Source organism: Oryza sativa, chromosome 8 (genome assembly GCF_034140825.1).
Source record: "Oryza sativa Japonica Group chromosome 8, ASM3414082v1".
NCBI classification, from domain to species: domain Eukaryota; kingdom Viridiplantae; phylum Streptophyta; class Magnoliopsida; order Poales; family Poaceae; genus Oryza; species Oryza sativa.
In genome coordinates, this window is record NC_089042.1 from 8623371 (window position 1) to 8642123 (window position 18753).

Sequence of the window (18753 nt, forward strand, 5' to 3'; positions counted from 1 at the left end):
TAACGACCCAGACTAAAATCCTCTTCACTATTAATACAAGCGTGAACATCCTTCTCCGTAAGATGGTATTTTAATAACACGCACTATACTATCTCGTATAGCGTATTAGTTTTTTTTTCTCTTTAACTAAACAAACAAACTAAATTCATAACCCAAACTAAAATCATCATCCTTGTTACGTGCGTGCACCCAACCAAAAGCCCTTGCAGCCACACCGCGTCTCCATCCATCCATCCACCGCAATGACATTAACATGAACCCTAAAACCCGGGCGGTCCAACCCAACCCCAACCCACACCCACACGGCCCAAACCCCAGGGGATAAAAACCCCGTGGGATCGGGGACACGCGCGCGGCTCCCAGCACAGCAGCGGAGACGAAGGCGGCCACGCGCTTCTGACGGCGAACCGGCGGCGGCGGCGGCGAGGATCGATGGAGGGGTGGAGGAAGAAGGTCGCGTTCCGGGCGCGCCGCGCGTGGGCGGCGCTCGTCTCCGGCCGCCTCCGCGCGAGGAAGCAAGGTGTGTGTATACTGTTTGTTGCTGCTGTTGCTGCGGTTTCCTCTCTCTCTCCCCTTCTTCCTCCTCCTCCTCCTCCATGATCGGTGTATCCCACGTAGATAATCTTAGAATCGATTGGTTGATTCGTTCGTTTGCTTGGTTGATGATGGATTGTCGCTGTCGCATATCTCCGGTCTCTTGTGATGTTAGTTAATCTCGTCTCATTTCGGGTGTTCTCTCTCTGTTTTTTTCTTCTTCTTTTGGGGTTGGAGAATCGGAGTTCGTCCTCTCCTCGCTTCCATGGAGGAAGCGAAGTGCCATTTTTTCCTAGGATTTTTCTTTTCTTTTTTGTCTCTTCTCTTCAATCTTTTATGCGTATGCGCGGTTTTGTTCGATTGACGCCATGCGAGTTGGTGGTGGTGGTGGTGGTGGTTGTTCATCAAGAAAAAGAGGGGTTTCTTTGATCATGATTTCTTTGCTTTTTTTCTTTTCGTTCCATTTTTTTCTCTATCTCCATGTGCAATATCCGTAATTAAGAGTTCATTTTTTTTCGCTTTTTTTTAATTTAGATGTATCTGCGATTCGATTAATTAAGAGTATCCATCTTTGACTATGCAAATTGATCTTTAAAATGATAAGGATATAACCATGATGCTAATTAATGCGACCTTAAAAAGGAACAAAAATAAAGAAATGATAAATACGGTTACTCCACTAGTCCTTTTTTTCTTTCTCACCTCCTTTTGCTGAAACTCTGAAACTTGCTCATGTGGTTGGTTACATTACATGTCTCCTCTTCTTGCTCTTTTTTTTTCTGTTTGGAACTGCACATTTTTTTTATTTTAATTAGAGAAGAAATCAACATTTTTTTATTTTAATTAGAGAAGAAACCAACATAGTTAATACAATTAAGATAATCAAACTTAGCAAAGAGATAAGGTGTTGAATAAATTTTCATATATTTTTTTTATTTAGAGAGTACCATGTACTACTGTACCTATAGAGGCGGCGCCAACAACAAAACTAAAAAAACAATTTGGAAAAAATGCTCACAGTTAGTTTAGTTGGTTAGTTAGTTAGTTACTGCAGGCTCACTGCAGATAGAGCAAGAAAAGAAGCAGAAAAAAAAATGCAGAACAAGAGAATAACAGATTCAGTAACCAACCAGCATGGATGAATTACGTGATGATGAGTGAGTGGAATTAAGGACAGAGAGAGAGAGAGAGAGAGAGAGTTCTTCCAGATCTTGTTGCGTAGCGTCTCTCTAGTACTCTGTACTGTTGATTCTGTCTTGCTCCCCACCACACACGATCTCGATTCGATTTCGACTCGATTTCGATCTTAATACTAGCATTTAGCAATAGCATTTTGCATGTTCTGCATTTGTGATTTGGGGATTTGCGTGGCGTCACGAGGCGTACAGGCCGTGTGTGTGTGTGTGCACTGAAGAACGTTTTGCCTTGCTTGCCTGCCTGCCATTGATGCGAATGCAGTAGGTGAGGCACTGCCACTGACACTTACAGGTGGGGCCTCCCCGGTCCATCCTGGTGATGGTAGTCCTACACTACTGGGGGCAGTCGGCACAGCGTTGTCCAGATCGTCCTTGGTGCTGCAGTGCAGTGCAGTGCAGGGACCTGGTCCAGAGGATCCCATGTCAACGTGCTCCTATCCTTTACTAGCATCATGCTAATGTCGACCTCTCTTTACTCAACAATCTTAGGTACACAGGAGGATACTTCACCGTGTGTACCTCTGTACTTTGTATTTTCTGGATCAAATTATCTGGACAGATGTAGTAGAATATTTTCTTAGATGATAGATCGGAACCCGTCCTCTACATCCAACAGGGTTGTACACGGCCAATGGATAGATGTAGATTATAGCTGATTAGAGTTTTGTTGGGATTGTGGTTCAAATCTATATACCATCCAAATCAATAATAATCTTGGCCTACCGAGACACTCCGATGGAGTATAGGAATTTCGCGGAAATTTTACAGTTTTTGTAGTTAGTAGGGAATAGGAAACTTCTCATAGATTTTGCTGCTTCTGAAGCCCTTGCTATAAATTAGAAAGTAATGGAGACCATTGGCCATTTCTTTGGCAGAAAGTTGCAGAGGGCAAGGGATCACTAGGCCGAACTTTTATGACTGACTTGCACCAATTTGTTATTGGACCAATGACTTTTGCATCTTTCTTTCTTCTTCTTTTTTTTATTTGCTCCCTGGCCGTATTGCTGTGGCAATCTGTGGTGCCATACTGCCATTTGTTGTAGTATCTGGAATGGTGTAAAGTTTCCGTGATGTCAGGCCACGAGAAAATGGATGTTTATCCTGGGAAAGATGAAGGAAATTCCATTAATTACACAGCAGATAATAGTTGGATATTTTTCACTGACTTGCATCCCTTCTCCCTTTTCATACCTATCTTAGCTTCCTTTCTCTTCTCCTGTCTTGAATTGAGTGTTTTGTTTAAAACTAAGTGTTTGCATTTGCAGTATATATCCTTGGCTTGTAAAATGTATTACCCATATTTCTTGGCGTCATGTAAAAAAATTATTTTCCGTATTGCCTTATTTGTTTCATTGACATGCTCTTTTAACCTTTTTTTTTGTTCAGTTTACATTTCTAAACAAACATTTTTTGTTTTCACCAAATAATTGCAAACAGTTTTTGATTTTCATAGAATTAGCAAATTAGTATGTTTTAGAAATTAGCAATTAAGTCGTTAGAGTTATGTACTACTGGATGACCATTTAAGGGCCAACAGCCTGTTGAGTGTGGAGCCCAAGGCCCAAAGCATCAGAAAAAGGCTCAGTACTATCTACCTGTAGTATATGGGCCTCATTGCCTTTAGCCTTTAGCATTGAAGGTTTGGCTCTCATACAGTAAACCACCATATACTGGGTTGGAAAGCTACCGAATGCATTGATTAGTCCTCTCAAAAAGTATAAAAAGAGTTGCTCTCTCAAAATAAAAAGGAGAAGAAGAAGAAAGGGTGTTGATTAGTAGCAAATGAATTTTTCTTTACCTTCTGTTGTTCATCTCACCATCCTTGCATAAATCAGTAGCAAATGCATATACCTTCTGATGCATTTTCACCATCATTGGAAAATCAACAAATGTCCATCCATAGAAATATCATCTAATCCAATATAAATCTATACATTATGAAACATGATTACTGTTCATTTATTTATGATCATTTTCTAAGCATGATTCTATATATACATCATGTTATTCATCTCACCATCCTTGCATAAATCAGTAGCAAATGCATATACCTTCTGATGCATTTTCACCATCATTGGAAAATGAACAAGTGTCCATCTATCGAAAAATCATCTAATCCAATATACATCTATACATTCTGAAACATGATTGCTGCTCATTTATTTCTGATCATTTTCTAAGCATGACTCTATACATCCTGGAACTGGCAAGAACTACCATTACATCTGAAAAACTAATCACAAACTGCAATATATGGTGTGCAGGCAGCCGTGGCCTCCTGAAGCTACATGAGGACGTGCAGACCTGCGACTACAAGGATGTGCAGGTCATGTTCGAGATGCTGACGTCGGAGCTGGAGGCCCAGAAGCAGCAGCAGCAGCTGCTGCCGCCGTCGCCGCGCAAGCCGGCGTGGCCCGGCAGCTCGCCGTCGCCGGCCCCGGCGAAGCAGTAGAGACAACAAGAACAGCAAGAAGATGATGAGGAGACCGTGCGCTTGCAATGCACGGCACTCGAAAGAAGAAGAAGAACAACAACATTTGTTACTGAACTTTCTTTGTTTTGTTTTCTTTCTCCCAGTTTTTAGTACTACAACAGCTTTAGTCCTGGTTTTGCCTGATGCATCTGCAATCAGCAGCCAATGAATCCGTCCCCCTGCCCTTCTGTCAGTTTACTCCGGCAAAAGAGCGAGAGAGAAAAAAAATGCAGCAATAAGAAGAAGAAGAAGATGGAGAAGGAGATAGGCTCAGGAGAGCATCAGATTTTGTGGTGCCATATGAGCCTCTTTTGCGTGTGTGTGTGTAAATACAGCTGCTGCTGATTTTTTTTTTCTCGCATGTTGGGAGTGAAGAGGGAGCAAGAGGGGTTCATCTCCTGTTATCTGTTTGGCAAAATTTATGCCTCAGGGTGTACATTTCTTTTATGTCTGCCTGTCTGTTTCTGCATGTGTTCTTGAGGAGGCAGTGATCTTCAGTTTCCTCATGACACAGTGGATGAAATCAGCTTCTGTTTCAAGAGAATAATCATATCCATATTTGAGCAACAGGGGCTTAATTACTTGTTTGTTTAATTGGACATTAGTGTTTCCTACAAACATCTTTCCTGACAATTTTTCTTACAAAACATTAGAAGAAAAAGGCATAGAAAAAAAATCAAGTTAGATATTTTGTCAGCTACATGGATTAATCTAAAAATGCATTTGTACATTGTTAATTTCTTCTTGAGAGGGTTTTGTGCTTGAACTTAATTTTAGCATTCCGAAAAGTAAGTACTATATGCATTCCGAAAACTTTGTCTAGTATTTACAGGCCCATAATACTCCTAGTTGGGCCCAGATAAAAAAATTGTTTTGTAATTTCATCCTCATAAGGATATCCCAGAACAAAGTTTAACAGAGTTTTTCATTCAAAATAAACAGTTTAGCAGTGTTTTAAATTTCAAGAGGGATTTCTTTTATCTTCTCAAAATGCAAAATCTTCCATGACAGCTCTGAAGAAGGGTTAAAAACTCTATGTAAGTCCCTTCTGTGCTTGTCCCTTCTCAGAGCAGGGCATTTGAAGATGATCATAGCAGCAGAAACTTTCCCTTGTCTTTTTCATGACATACATAGTAGAAGCTCCACTTGTCATGCTGTAGTTTAATTGATTCTGCTGCAGTTTTTGCCATCATTTGTGTCCTGACCAAACTGTTGCTAAGGCAAGTGATAGTTACTGTGCAGCTAATTACGGCCACAATTTCTTTAAAGTGAAGGTACCACTATTGCCTTCACCAAGCAGCAAGCACCATGAAAACATCCCATGTGAGATTGACATATTCTTAGACATGTAGTCAATCTAGTACTATTCTTCTTTGGTTATACATATGTGTCCTGTGTGTGTAACCATGCAAGATGCTCAAATTTGTTCCAACTTTGCAGACATGGCATTTTCAATTGTAATAAAATAAATGGACCAATAAGAACTCCTTTAAAAAATAGATACACTTCATGTTTCAAAATTGTTCCAATTTTACTGGCGTGACACTTTTAATTGTAATAAAATAAAATAACCTATAACCACTCCTTGAAAAAAAAATATACACTCCGTATCTTTTCAAAGTACCTTTGTCTTTATTAATTAGTAGTGCCACCAAAGGAAAAGAACAGAACACAAATAAATTAAAATGGAAAAGGAAGAAAGAGAAAACAGAGAAATATCACTCATATATACTCCAATAGAATAGAGATATACAAGAGAAAGAAACCTACCCAAATACTGTATTAACTAATCCAACTGAATTTCAAAGTTCAGGTCAGAAACTACGGGTGCTTGTAGCCATGTTCATCTTTGCTATCTGGTCTACTCCCAAATCACCATCAGTACTACGGTATGACCCTCATCTATGTTAATTAATTATGTTTAGTCTTACAAAAGCAATTATTAATTAGTTTCAGAGCATGGAAATTTGCAGGAGGCCCAAATGGAGCCAATGGAAAGTTTCACAAACGGCCATAACTGACTCATTGACCAAAAGAAAAAATAAAGAAGGGAGGAAAACAAAAGCATTCCTCGTGCATCACAAGTGGCATTGATTTGAGATCAGCTTCTTGGCTTGTGTGGATTCATACCCAACTCCAGTAGTAGTTGCAGTTGACAAGGCACTCAACATCACATGATATCACCTAGCTTGTTGATTAATTGTTGAAATGGGAATTGAGCGGTCAAAGAAAAGGTGATGAGAAATTTGAGAGGTCCAATTAGGTCTATGGTCAAGGAAAAGTTGGTTCTTGATTCTTCTACTTGGTCCTCTTATCTCCTAAGGATTATGTTCTGATTGAAAAGCAGCAACCTATCAACACTTTTGTTTTGTGCCATCCATCACAATTCACATAATGTATTATAAGTAAATTATTTTCTCCATCAAGTAAAATGGTCTTTGATTCCCTTCACAGTAAGATCAACGCGTACTTTCACTTTTGTATCATGACATACCAAAATAAGTTTCGCTTGACAGCAGAATACAACAAGAAACCTTACAAAGTACAAATGATTCGGCTCATTTTTTCACAGGGCTTTACTCAGATTTCATAACGGAATTAATTCGGCGTTAAGTAAAACATAGAGTAAGCATTGGCGGTCCTTAAACTTGTAGGGTTGTGTCATATAGGTTCCTAAACTCTTAAAATGCATATCCAGATCCTAGAACTTGTCAAAGTGTATCATCTAGGTCCCAAATTGACACATCCCCTTTAAGATCCTACGTGGCACTGATGTGGCAATGCCACATGCACGTGACATGTCCTTTTCTTTTTTTTTCTTCTTCTTTTCTTTTTCTTTTTCGTTTTCTTCTCATTCTTATTTTTCTTATTCTGTTTTTTTCCTTTCTTCTGCACGGGTCATAGAGAAAGGAGAAGAAAGAGGAGAAAAGAAAAGAAAAGGAAAAAAATTAAATGGGTACCATTTGTCAGCCAAAATAATGCCACGTCATGTCCGTGTGGCATGCCACATCAACGCCACATAGGATTCTGAAGGGGCTGTGGCGATTTGGGACCTAGATAACACAATATGACAAGTTCTGAGACTTGGATATGCATTGGATATGCATTTTGAGAGTTTAGGGACCTAAATGACGCACCCCTACAAATTTAAGGACCGTCCGTACACTTTACTCTAAAACATATTATAACATACTCTTTTAATATCTAACAGAAATATTATATTATAAAAGTACTTATAAAGAAAAAGATGCCAATATATTTTTTATGTTTTCGGACCAAATATTTGATAGTTTATTATTTGTCAAAGTTTTAAAAAATTAAAATCAACCGTGTTATATATTTAAATACAATAGTTTTTGCTAACACCAGTAATGATGTGAATGTGATTAACCCGATAGAAAGTGTTATCTACTATATGTATGTATGTTTTGACTCAACCACAAAGCGGTAATGATCTGTAGAGAAAAGAGAAGCTAATTGTTTGGGCCTTTACCAATATTAACTGTATATATATTTTTTGCATTAACGATATAAAGAACAAAACTACCGTGCTATGCAGTCGTCTTCAGGATGAAAAAAAATGTCCTGCATGTCAAGAAAAAAACACGAGACATGACCGGCATGTAGCCCAGTTCACACAGGTATTGTGGGAATAAAATAAGTGGCCCTAAGATGTGTAAAACCAGCTCTCTTTTTTTTCCACAAATGAATTTATACAACCTGTCAAAAAACAATGAGTTCATTTGTCTAAAAAAAACCCTTGATAATGTACTAGTACATTCGTTCACAACTATAAGAAAAGCACGGTTGGTTAGTATCTATTCGGAGAGAATCTATTCCATACCAATAAGTTTATTTGAGTTCAACGATTTGCCATCGACATTGTCTCTTTATATAATATACCGGCGACTTTATCAATTGTTTCACAATATCCCACTGGGTTGGGTCTTCTTTTCAAAAATACCCAAAATATCCTTATAGGCATACAAGATTAACAATTGATTTATCTCATTAGAAGTTTCAAAAAAATATGAAATTTTTTACGTGGCCTCCTTACACAACATGGAAGTTTTTATACAATTTTTAAGTTTTTTTTGGTATGTTTAGTTTTTAGAAAAAAAATATATTTTTATGTGTTATATGAGAGAGAATTTGCTTATACAAGATATCATAGCACAAAAATATCTTATGTAGCGTAATACAGATAAGTTATATTTTTTTTTACAAAAAATAGAAATGTAAAAATCTTGAAACTTCTATACAAATTTCCATGTTGTATAAGAAGGCCAGGCCACATAAAAGTTTTCATACTATTTTGAAACTTCTAATGAGATAAATCAATTGTTAATCTTGTACTCCCTCCGTTTCAAAATGTTTGACACCGTTGACTTTTTAGTACGTATTTGACCATTCGTCTTATTCAAAAAATTTAAGTAATTATTTATTTTTTTCATATCTTTTGATTCATTGTTAAATATATTTTCATGTACACATATAGTTTTACATATTTCACAAATTTTTTTTTAATAAGACGAACGGTCAAATATGTACTAAAAAGTCAACGGTGTCAAATATTTTGAAACGGATGGAGTATGTTTCTAAGAGTAGTTTAGGCATTTTTAAAATGAAGGACCAATCCAATGGTGATCCAATGGTGTATTGTAAAACAATTGATAAAGTTGTCGGTATATTACAATGTCGATAGCAAATTGTTGAACTCAAACAAATTCAGTGGTATAGAATATATTTTCTCCATTCGATATTAAAAGCTATATCTTTATCTCATAGGGAATATCAAAGAAATTAACAGTCATGTGGCACACTAATGCACTATAATTATTGAAGGGGAAAAAGAAAACTATCGTCGTGTTTTCTTTTAAATGATCGAAAATAGCATCTATATGCAGTATATACTAACATGAAATTTGATTATAGGAGTCGTCAAATTTTTTGCGGAATGATTTTTCGCAAAAAATTCACGGGAGGAGAAAAATAATTCGCAAAGAATTTGGCGAACGAATTTTCCACGCGAGGACGTGGCGGCCGCGCCGCGTGCACCTTCCAACTACCCCACCATGCAAACCAGAAAGTGGGGCCGGAGGGCGGGAGGCCCACCATTCGGGCCCACACGTCAGCCTCTCCCGCTAGCCCCGCTTACGGTATCCACATCGGAAGTGGGCCCGGAGGGTGGGGGCCCAACCTATGGGGCCCACCCGTCAGCCTCTCCCGCTAGCCCCGTCTCAGGTATCCCGATACGAGCTCAGCGCCACGCGCGTCCGACTCGACCGCCTACGTGGACCGGGCCCACGTGCCGGACCTCGTCCCGGGCCGTCGGATCCCATCCGCCGCGGCCCATCGGACGGCCAGGATGATATGCCACGTCGGGCCCACCGCCACCTCATCATCGTCTCCGACTGCGTTTGTTTTCTCTCTCTCTCTCTCTCTCTCTCTCTCTCTCTCTCTCTCTCTCGATCTCTTCTTTTATTTCTTCTTCTTGGCCATGGCGGAGGGAGGAGGAGGAGACGAGGAAGCCAAGCGCACGAGACATTGTTGAGGGTTTGAGACCTCCTCTCTCATCGAGTTGAGTTGTTCGGCTCTCTCTCTCTCTCTCTCTACCCTTCTAGCTGGAGCACGCAGCAGAGGAAGAGGAAGAAGAAGATTGGGAGGGTATTTTTCTCTCAGATTATCTCTCCGATTTCTGCTCTATCTCCTTGTTTGAATGAATCTTTGTCTGCCGTTTTGATGGTTCTTGTGGTTTCTTGGTGGGTTTGATTGATTGATTTTGATTTGGTTCTCCTCCTGGCTGTGACTGCCTTTCCGAATCAATTAATCCCTGTCCGTGTTTGTTTCGATACGGAGGTGATTGATCAGGCAGATATAGATAGATAGATAGGTTGTTCTTGTTCATCGGAGGACGAGATTGCGGAACCAATTTAATTGTAATTTTCTTGCGAGAACAAGTCAGATTATACGTACGTACGAACGATTTCTTTTTGTTTGTATCTTGGATAATGGTTTAGGGAGTTAAACGACAAGAAACATTGTTTTTGGCTCTGCCTCTTTTGAGGTTTGTTGGTATCGTGCGGGCGATTCTTGGGGCGTGAGAAAAGATGCCCGATTAGGGCGGGCGTTTCGATCGATCGATCAATCAATTGATTCCTCTCTCTCTCTTCGTTTCTTGCGTATTTGTTCATCCACCACGCAGTACTACGACCGTACGATCGCGATGCACAATTATGAAATTGCTTGCCTACCAAATCTTTGATTGTTCTTGGCTTCTGCAAATCGTAGGAGTTAAGGGAAAACCGTTTAATCTGTTTTGGTTCGTATCCTAGAATACTTTACCATCTTGGCACTTCTGCTTTTTTCCCCCGCTTTTTTTTTTTTTGGCTTGATTAGTTTTTATCTTCTGTTACTGCGAGCATCACTTACTACTCTGTTTGACCATCATTTTAGTTTTCCTCGATTAATTAATACTGTCTTTAAATCTTCGATATTCAGTAATTACTCCAAGTAGTACTGTCTGTCACGTTTTTTTCATTTGCAATTGCAAGATGATGAATGCCATTTGATTCTAGGCTAATAGTGGCGTATACTTTTAAGGATCATGTTTCATGTCTTGATTCAATGGTGGCTTGGCGTGGTAGTGTGGGTATGAGTGGATTCACCTTTCAGCAAAAGGCAATGATCTCAGCTAGAAAGGGGGCAGTACTAGACTACCAGTAACTTTTCCTTTCTTTTTATTTTTTTTTGTCCGGTAGAATGATAAAAGGCTTTTCATCCTTGCATAAGCCTTATGGTTGTAAGAAGCACCTCAAGACCTAATCTATATGTAGAGTTAATTTGTAAGTATGTAGGATCACCTAACTGAAGTTGTCTTCTGACAATGCTGTTTGTTTTGGTCACATTGCCCATAACTGTATCTGCACAGATGTCGATGTCGTCTTTGGTTGTGCTTTCATGATGAGCAGGTCTGGTTTTATCGGTTTATATGTGTGTGTTTTTTTTGTTGATTCTTAATTTCAAGAACCGTTGTTTTCATGATTGTCACCATATGTGGTCTGCATTATACTTGATTTTGATTGGTGGCAAATTCTTGGTTTCATCCATTATCTTGTTCTGACCTGCTGATGCTGCAAAGTTTTGGACAGTAGAAAAATACTTATTCTGCAAATTATTTGCGGAGATCTCTTCCCACTTTAGTTGTTTGCGAATTATAAGGGAGCACTTCATTGTTTTGTATCACCTAAAGCTTTGTTTGATTTTAACATGTTAATTATGCCCTCGGTCCAATTGTGATATTCTGTTGACCTAGTTGATGATGACTTATTCATCTCTCAAACTTGAGCTTGCTCCCTTTTTTTTTCAGTTGAATATGGACGAAACCATGGGGAGGAGAACAGTTGGTGGCCTTCTATTGACCAAAGGGGGCTCAATCCTTGTATATAGGGAAGATAGCCCGCGCCACAAAGCGACCGCTTGCTGTACGCGCACTGGCTGTAGCAGTAAGCTTTTCCGTGACAAAGAGAAGAAAATGCGCAGGCCAACCAAAGAAGCAGTGATTCCTCAGAGATCACTACTTGTCAGTGGATCCAACAGGCTGTTACCTCAAGGAAGAATGGCTTATGGCAGCAGGAGGAATGCAGCCGGCACCTGTAGCGAAACCGGCAACAGACCTAGAAGAGAAACTGCTGGACAGGATCTTCTGGACCATTTGAAAGAAAGAGTAAATTCGTCGAGGAAGCGCTCATTGAGTGGAGGGAGTAGCCCATCATCATCAAACACATCTAGTGCAGGTTCCTTGAGTAGTAGTAGTAGATCAATTTCAAGACAATTGCATCGATCAGTTCCAAAGACAAGGAAGGATGGAGGCACAAATGGAAGCAATGCCAGAATGCGTAGTGATAGTGGTGGAAATTCTGGAGCAAATGTGCATAGGAGAGCTGATTTGCAAGGACCTACCGGTAGGTTTGTTTCTCAAAGCTTGTTGAGACATAGAAGCAGAAATCAAGAAGAACCAGTATCTCATTTGGAAAACAGTTTGAATGACTCCACTGAATACTGGCGCTTCGGTGTGGATGAAAGTGATGAGGTACGCCTTTCCATTGTTACTTCCATAATGGATTTGCAGTATCCACCCTGTAGATGTTCTGAGAATGTATTGATTATTATGTCAAGAAAAGAATGTACCGATGCAGAGGAAATGCAATCCTCTTGCATTTTGTTGCTGACCACTTTGAAACATAGAGTTTAATTCTTTATTGTCTTGCAGGATGCTTCCAGTGATAGGCATAGAGGAATGAGAATGGACATCGACGACATGTCTTATGAGGTATATCTATTATTCAGTTCTAAGAGAGCTGGTACTAAAGTCCATATTTATTCATGTAAACATTTTAGCCCCAAGAACCTTTTGTTTGGAATTTATTCCTTTCCGTTTGTTTGATGTTGGTTGTGTGGCATTCTAGGAATTGCTTGCTCTAGGGGAAACAATTGGTACCGTGAGCACTGGCCTTCCAGAGGATGAACTGTCAAATTGTCTGAAGAGAATCCACTATGTGCCCTCAGCTTCAACAAGTCATGAAGATGGTGATATCAAATGCATAATATGCCAGGTATGTTCATTTACTAGCATTGCATCATTAGAATGATCTATAGTTTGATGATATGTGAGTTGCTCTGGTTATTTATGATATCCTTAATTCCTTACTGTCAACACTTCTTCCAAGACATGCAGCAAAAGAAAAGGAATAATGAGTTTTATATCCTTACTGTCGATGCTAAATATATTTTAACATACAAACCATTATAAGTCAATCAGATGATATAATACTACTATATAGTAAACTAGTCTAAAATATCATGAAAATTTGGGCCAAGAACATTTCTGTTATTTAATTTCGAGATGAATGACTAATATACTGTACTGAAAAATATGATGTACCAATCAATCAAACATAAATTCAGGCACTGGATTTGCTGAAGAAACTTCTTAGTACTTGAAAAGATAATCTGGTGATGACATGTGGACATGTTCCTTCTCCTGCTTATCTTTTCAGGAGGAATATTTACCTGCCGAGGAGGTGGCCGAGATGGCGTGCAAGCATTACTATCATCTTGCTTGCATCCAACAATGGCTTCGGCAAAAGAATTGGTGCCCCATCTGCAAATCCGTCGGTTCTGCTACGAAACATTAGTGTACTTGAGAGAATTGAACAAGATGCAGATTCATTTTGTTTACATAGATTTTCATTATATTCTTTGTTTAGATTCAACTTGTTGCTCAAATGTCCAGAACTGTTCTTGCTCTCACTCCACACAATGCAGCGTGGGCAAAGAAAAGTAGCAGGAAATAAATCAAGGTAGAAAAATTTTTTGTTATTGAACAGACAACCCATTCTATACAGCAATTTGAAGTCCACATTATTCGTTATTGATATGGCGATCTCTATTGAGTCAGAGTTCAAATTCAAGTGTATGTACGCATCCCTTGCTTCTCAATCCTCAAATACCAGTAAAATTAATATACAATCTCTGAAAAGAAAAATACAACAATGTTGTGATAAGCAGCCACCATCTAACAAAATTTTAAGTCTAGAACAGATGTGCATGGGGAAAAAACTAAGGGAAAAGTTCATTTTACACCCTTGAACTCTTATGCTTCTCTAAAATACACCCCCGAACTACAAAAACCGGGTATAATACACCCTCAAACTGTCAATACCGAACACTTAACCCCCTCGGACTGTGTTTTACCGTGGTTTTTGCCACGTCGGACGCCACGTCAGCCCTCGCCACGTCAGCACACAAAGTAATATGGGCCAAGCCCATACTCTGTTCGTTCTTCTCTCCCTTCCCTGTGTTGACGGTCGTTATCGATCAGTTTCGACCGTCAATATTACCAAAATAGAGGAGAACTAGTGATGCTTGCAATGCATATATCTGTTAGAATAATAATATTCCACTAGTATTAGGTATACTAACCTTTTGCAGAGAATGACAATAAAGTGGAGGAGAATCGACATCAACTTAGACGATAAATCAATCGGACGATGTCGAGAACCAGACTTATGTATGAATGGGCCAAGAACTCAGAATTGACACAACGAATCGGGCCAAAATTCACAAGTCTGCGAAGAGAAGCAACAGAGGAGGCCGCTAGCCGAAATTGGGCAGGATTGGGCCGGCCCCAGGTTCGGCCGAACCCCCAGCAGCTCCGTTTGATCCAGGGTTCCCCTGGACGGCTGAGATTGCTCCCCAATGACGGTTGGAGGGTATTACCGACCATTCCAACCGTCACAACCGTCATTGGGAGGCTATAAAGGAGCTCTCATCCTCACTTCACTCACACACCTCAAGCAATAGCTCTCTCATTTCTCTCAAGTTTAGTCTAGCAATATCTAGCTGGTGGAATAGGAATAGAGTAGAAATCAGGAGTCCGGAAGCCTTCGGAAGAGTTCAGGTATGGCTCTAGTAGCTTTTCTCTTCTCTTTTGTAAGTTTTGTACTTTTATTAGAATACTCTTCTAAATATATTTATGGTATTGAAATACTTTCCAAGTATATGAATACCTACTTTACATTATGTTCATGTTATACTGAATATACGGCTAGCTTATCTGGGAGATGCTTTGGTGCGGGTATAATGTTTGCTTATGCAATTACTCTATGTCATGACGATGATATTAGAGTAGTATCTGGTAGTTTAGACGTTGTGTCTAGATTACGGGATATCATTATTTGGGGTTATATATTGCGGATGAGAGGTGGGCCGCTGATGGTGACAGCTCAGTACGAGTATTCCTCTGCGCCGGTATATAATCCTAAGTTAATTCCCTGGGGAGGGTATTCCTCCGTATTTAGCCCCAGTTGTATGGTCATGACGGGATGTCGTAAGGAACTCGGCAGTTAGGGGTGGCTTCTCGAAGTACCAGGAGGGCATCAGATAGAGGGTATTAGCTAGTATATCAGTTAACTAGAATGTATATGTATACTATGTATATTAGAAGTATAGGAATAGATTTTCTTTCTCTTTTCTTTCCACTTAGCTCAGATAATATATTATGAGAATATGTATACTATGTATATTAGAAGTATATGAATAGATTTTCTTTCTCTTTTCTTTCCACTTAGCTCAGATAATATATTATGAGAATGAGTAGTAATGCTTGTGTGTCACTCTACCTTTGGATTATCTTAACCCCTGCTTAGAATATGATTATCACAAGTAATATATAAATTATTAGTTGAGTTCTCTCTACATGATCTTCCCACGGGATAAAATAAATACGATACCCTTGGAATACTCTCGGGTGAAATGCTACAATGGTATATCCGTGCGCTTGCGGATGAACTCTGTAACCATAATATACCATGAGTATTTCTGCGCCATTGCTGGGAATTATATTTCTAGTAATATCATTAAGAAATACCAACACCCTGTTCGTTCTTCTCTTCCTCACAACCGTTGGCGGCGGCGGAGCGGAGCTGCGAAGTTTGAAAATGAAAACATTTTATGTTTTTGTAAATGGAACCTGGTAGATTGAAAAAAAGAGAGTAGAAGAATGCATCACTTTGAGCATTTGATGTATTTCCTTTGTTCCTCGAAATTCGCATAGAGGAATCGGCCACTAAACTAACCTGCTTAGCAGTAAACTAACCTTCTTAGCCACAAGAAGATCGGCCCTCTTACGGCACATCACACACCTGCAAACAACCAGCATCAATTGTCTCATACACAATCAATCTTCCAAAGCACGACAAAAAATTCATGTCCTTCCACAGATCAACAACGGGAACCGCCTTTCCTCTCAGATCGAACACCTCCACCCCCTGCAGAGATTTCGCTAGCTCTTCCACCGGCGCCGCAGCTGCCTCCGGCCTCCCCGGTCGTCCCTGCAAATATCATCGCACATATCAGCGGTTCAGCACCATGCATGCGAGGGGAAGGAGGAGCGGGGCCTGGAGGCTTACCGGCGGCCCCGGGCTTTGCGGCTGCTACCGGCGCAACAGAGGAGCAGAGGCGGCGCGGGTGGAGGAGGGAGCCGCACAGGCCCCTCGCACGGAGGAGACTCAACGCCTCAGCCGGTCGCGAGCTGGTGGCGGCCAAGTGCGGAACGGGGAGCCGCCGCCGTAGCTCTGCCCTCGCAGCAGTCACCGCCCTCGCAGCTCCGCGCCGCCACCGCAGCCGTCGCTGTCGCTGCCGCCGCCAACAGTCGTGAGGAAGAGAAGAACGAACAGGGGAGGGAGAGAAGAACGAACATAGTATGGGCTAGGCGGCTTGGCCCATATTACTTTGTGTGCTGACGTGGCAAAAACCACGATAAAAACAGCCCGGGGGGTTAAGTGTCCGGTATTGACAATTCGAGGGTGTATTATACCCGGTTTTGTAGTTCGGGGGTGTATTTTAGACAAGTATAAGAGTTCGAGGGTGTAAAATGGACTTTTCCCAAAAACTAATGGCTAAAAATATAAGGATTGCGAGAGCACGGAATTCTGTTCCGATGGATACTTCATGAATCCGATCCCCACTTCCTGCCTCCCCCATGTTTGATCTCCCACGCTGCAAGGGAACGAAGCAGCGGCAACCCTCAGCTCGTTGCCCCCACCGATCATAGCAATAATAGGAGTATGGAGGCATTGAGGAGAGTAAGGGAGAAGAGATAAGGCAACGATAGGTGGCTTGCCAGTCAGCCAGGCGATGAGGGGCACACTCTTCCAAGTCCCCTTCAGCCTTGACGCCTCCCTTTCCTTCTCCTCACACATCACAACATACATGCCCTCTCCAGCGAATCTCTCATGCTTTAGATCCAGTGTATGAAGTGAGAAAAGAGGACTCTCTCATGCTTTAGATTTAGTGTGTGAAGTGAGAAAAGAGGATAGGGGATGTCGTCGGTGTTAGGGATGATGGTCAAGGAGTTGAAGAGAGGGAGGGAGGAGGATATGCTTTAGATCCGGTGTATGAAGGGAGGGAGGATGAGGATATGCTTTAGATCCGGTGTATGAAGTGCGAAAAGAGGATAGTGGATATCGTCGGTGTTAGGGATGATAGTCGAGGAGTTGAGGAGAGGGAGGAAGATGTGCTGACTGGTGTAAAGTTGGTGAAGGAAGGAGGATGAAGCAACTGGTTGTATCTTAAATCACATGCAAGTGTGTCACGTCATCACACACTAGCAATTATTATCTAGAATATTTTAAATATCATACAAATATGACATATCATTTACAATTTTATTGCATTTTTAGAACTCAATATGCAAGCAATGTTAAATCATTATCTCTATATTATTTTTGCATTATTTAAACATATATATCCTGCAGCAAACCGTAGGTATCAACTAATACATAGGAATGAGTGTAACATAGAATTCACACAAGAGGTTTTCCTCGTATGGGCAGAGTAGGATGGAGTGCATGTACGCTCAAAGAGATGGAAAAAGAGTAGTACAACCCTAATCTCACTAAATTTCTATTTTGCAACCATCATTACATCCATGATCACTGAATTTGCATTAAAATCCTATTTGACTGCACTAAAATCCCATTTGTGTGTACATAATTTATATTCATAAGCACCAGAATTTAAACTCTCTTATGAGTGAAGTCATATAACCATAACTCTACTACCACGCGCTTCCCCAACATGTCACTATTTTAAAATATACTCCATCCGTACTCATAAAGGAAGTCGTTTAGGAAAGCGACACGGTCTCCAAAACACAACTTTGACTTCTTGTTTCTATAAAAATATTTATTGAAAAGTGATATATGTATACTTTTATGAAAATATTTTTCAAGACAAATCTATTCATATAATTTTTATATTTTCAAACTCAACAACTTAAGAGTTATTTATGATTTATATTCCCAAGGTTTGACTCAAACATTGTCCTAAACAACTTACTTTACAAGTACGAAGGGAGTAGCATATAGCAAGTAATTATTTTATGATGTAATGTTCCCCAATTGGAGTCATTTTATTGTTGAAATTATAGATCTAATTCAATTTTTAAATTGGCGATAACATGATGTTCTGTATTTCGAAAGGCTAGAATCAATATTTTATATTTCTGAAGTTAAGGGTTGAATTTGACTTCCACAGAAGTTTGGCACCATAACATCTTTTATCAATTTTTCCTTTCATGTGAAGTGCTTAGAAGATTTATGTGATGATCTTCAGCTTTCACGGTTTTGCTCTTTCCTGGGCAGCATATGAACGTGCCAGCTGGCCTGAAGCTCTCTTTCTCCGTGACATCCACTGACGCCTCTTTTCACTGGACGAACTGAGATGTCAACCCAAGAAGCTTGGAGTTGACGAATGGGTTGAAATTTCATAGGCTAATTAATTACCCACTCAACAGAAGCGTATGAATTCATTTTTTCCACTAAAAAAACCTTGGTTCCATTGAGAATAACTTTCAAATGACAGATGGCACATGCTTCCTCCTCCAGCCAGTTGGACGAACCCGTTTGGAACGCAACAATCTCATGAACTCATGCAAAATATGCTTTGATCCAAACTGGGCCTTACCCAAGGCGACTCAAAACAGTC

At 40.1% G+C, this 18753-nt stretch overlaps 2 protein-coding genes across 2 annotated transcripts; both read left to right on the forward strand.

The window, feature by feature from the left end:
* The first annotated feature begins 352 nt into the window (after positions 1–352).
* LOC4345037 (uncharacterized) lies at positions 353–4770 on the forward strand. The gene is made up of 2 exons (XM_015793371.3): positions 353–520; positions 3995–4770. Exons 1-2 carry the CDS (start codon positions 433–435, stop codon positions 4180–4182), a joined length of 276 nt encoding a protein of 91 aa, XP_015648857.1. The 5' UTR covers positions 353–432; the 3' UTR covers positions 4183–4770.
* A 4889-nt stretch (positions 4771–9659) lies between these two features.
* LOC9266655 (probable E3 ubiquitin-protein ligase HIP1) lies at positions 9660–13636 on the forward strand. Its single transcript, XM_015793347.3, has 5 exons — positions 9660–9870; positions 11573–12295; positions 12476–12535; positions 12672–12818; positions 13263–13636. Exons 2-5 carry the CDS (start codon positions 11579–11581, stop codon positions 13398–13400), a joined length of 1062 nt encoding a protein of 353 aa, XP_015648833.1. The 5' UTR covers positions 9660–9870; positions 11573–11578; the 3' UTR covers positions 13401–13636.
* The last annotated feature ends 5117 nt before the right edge of the window (positions 13637–18753 follow it).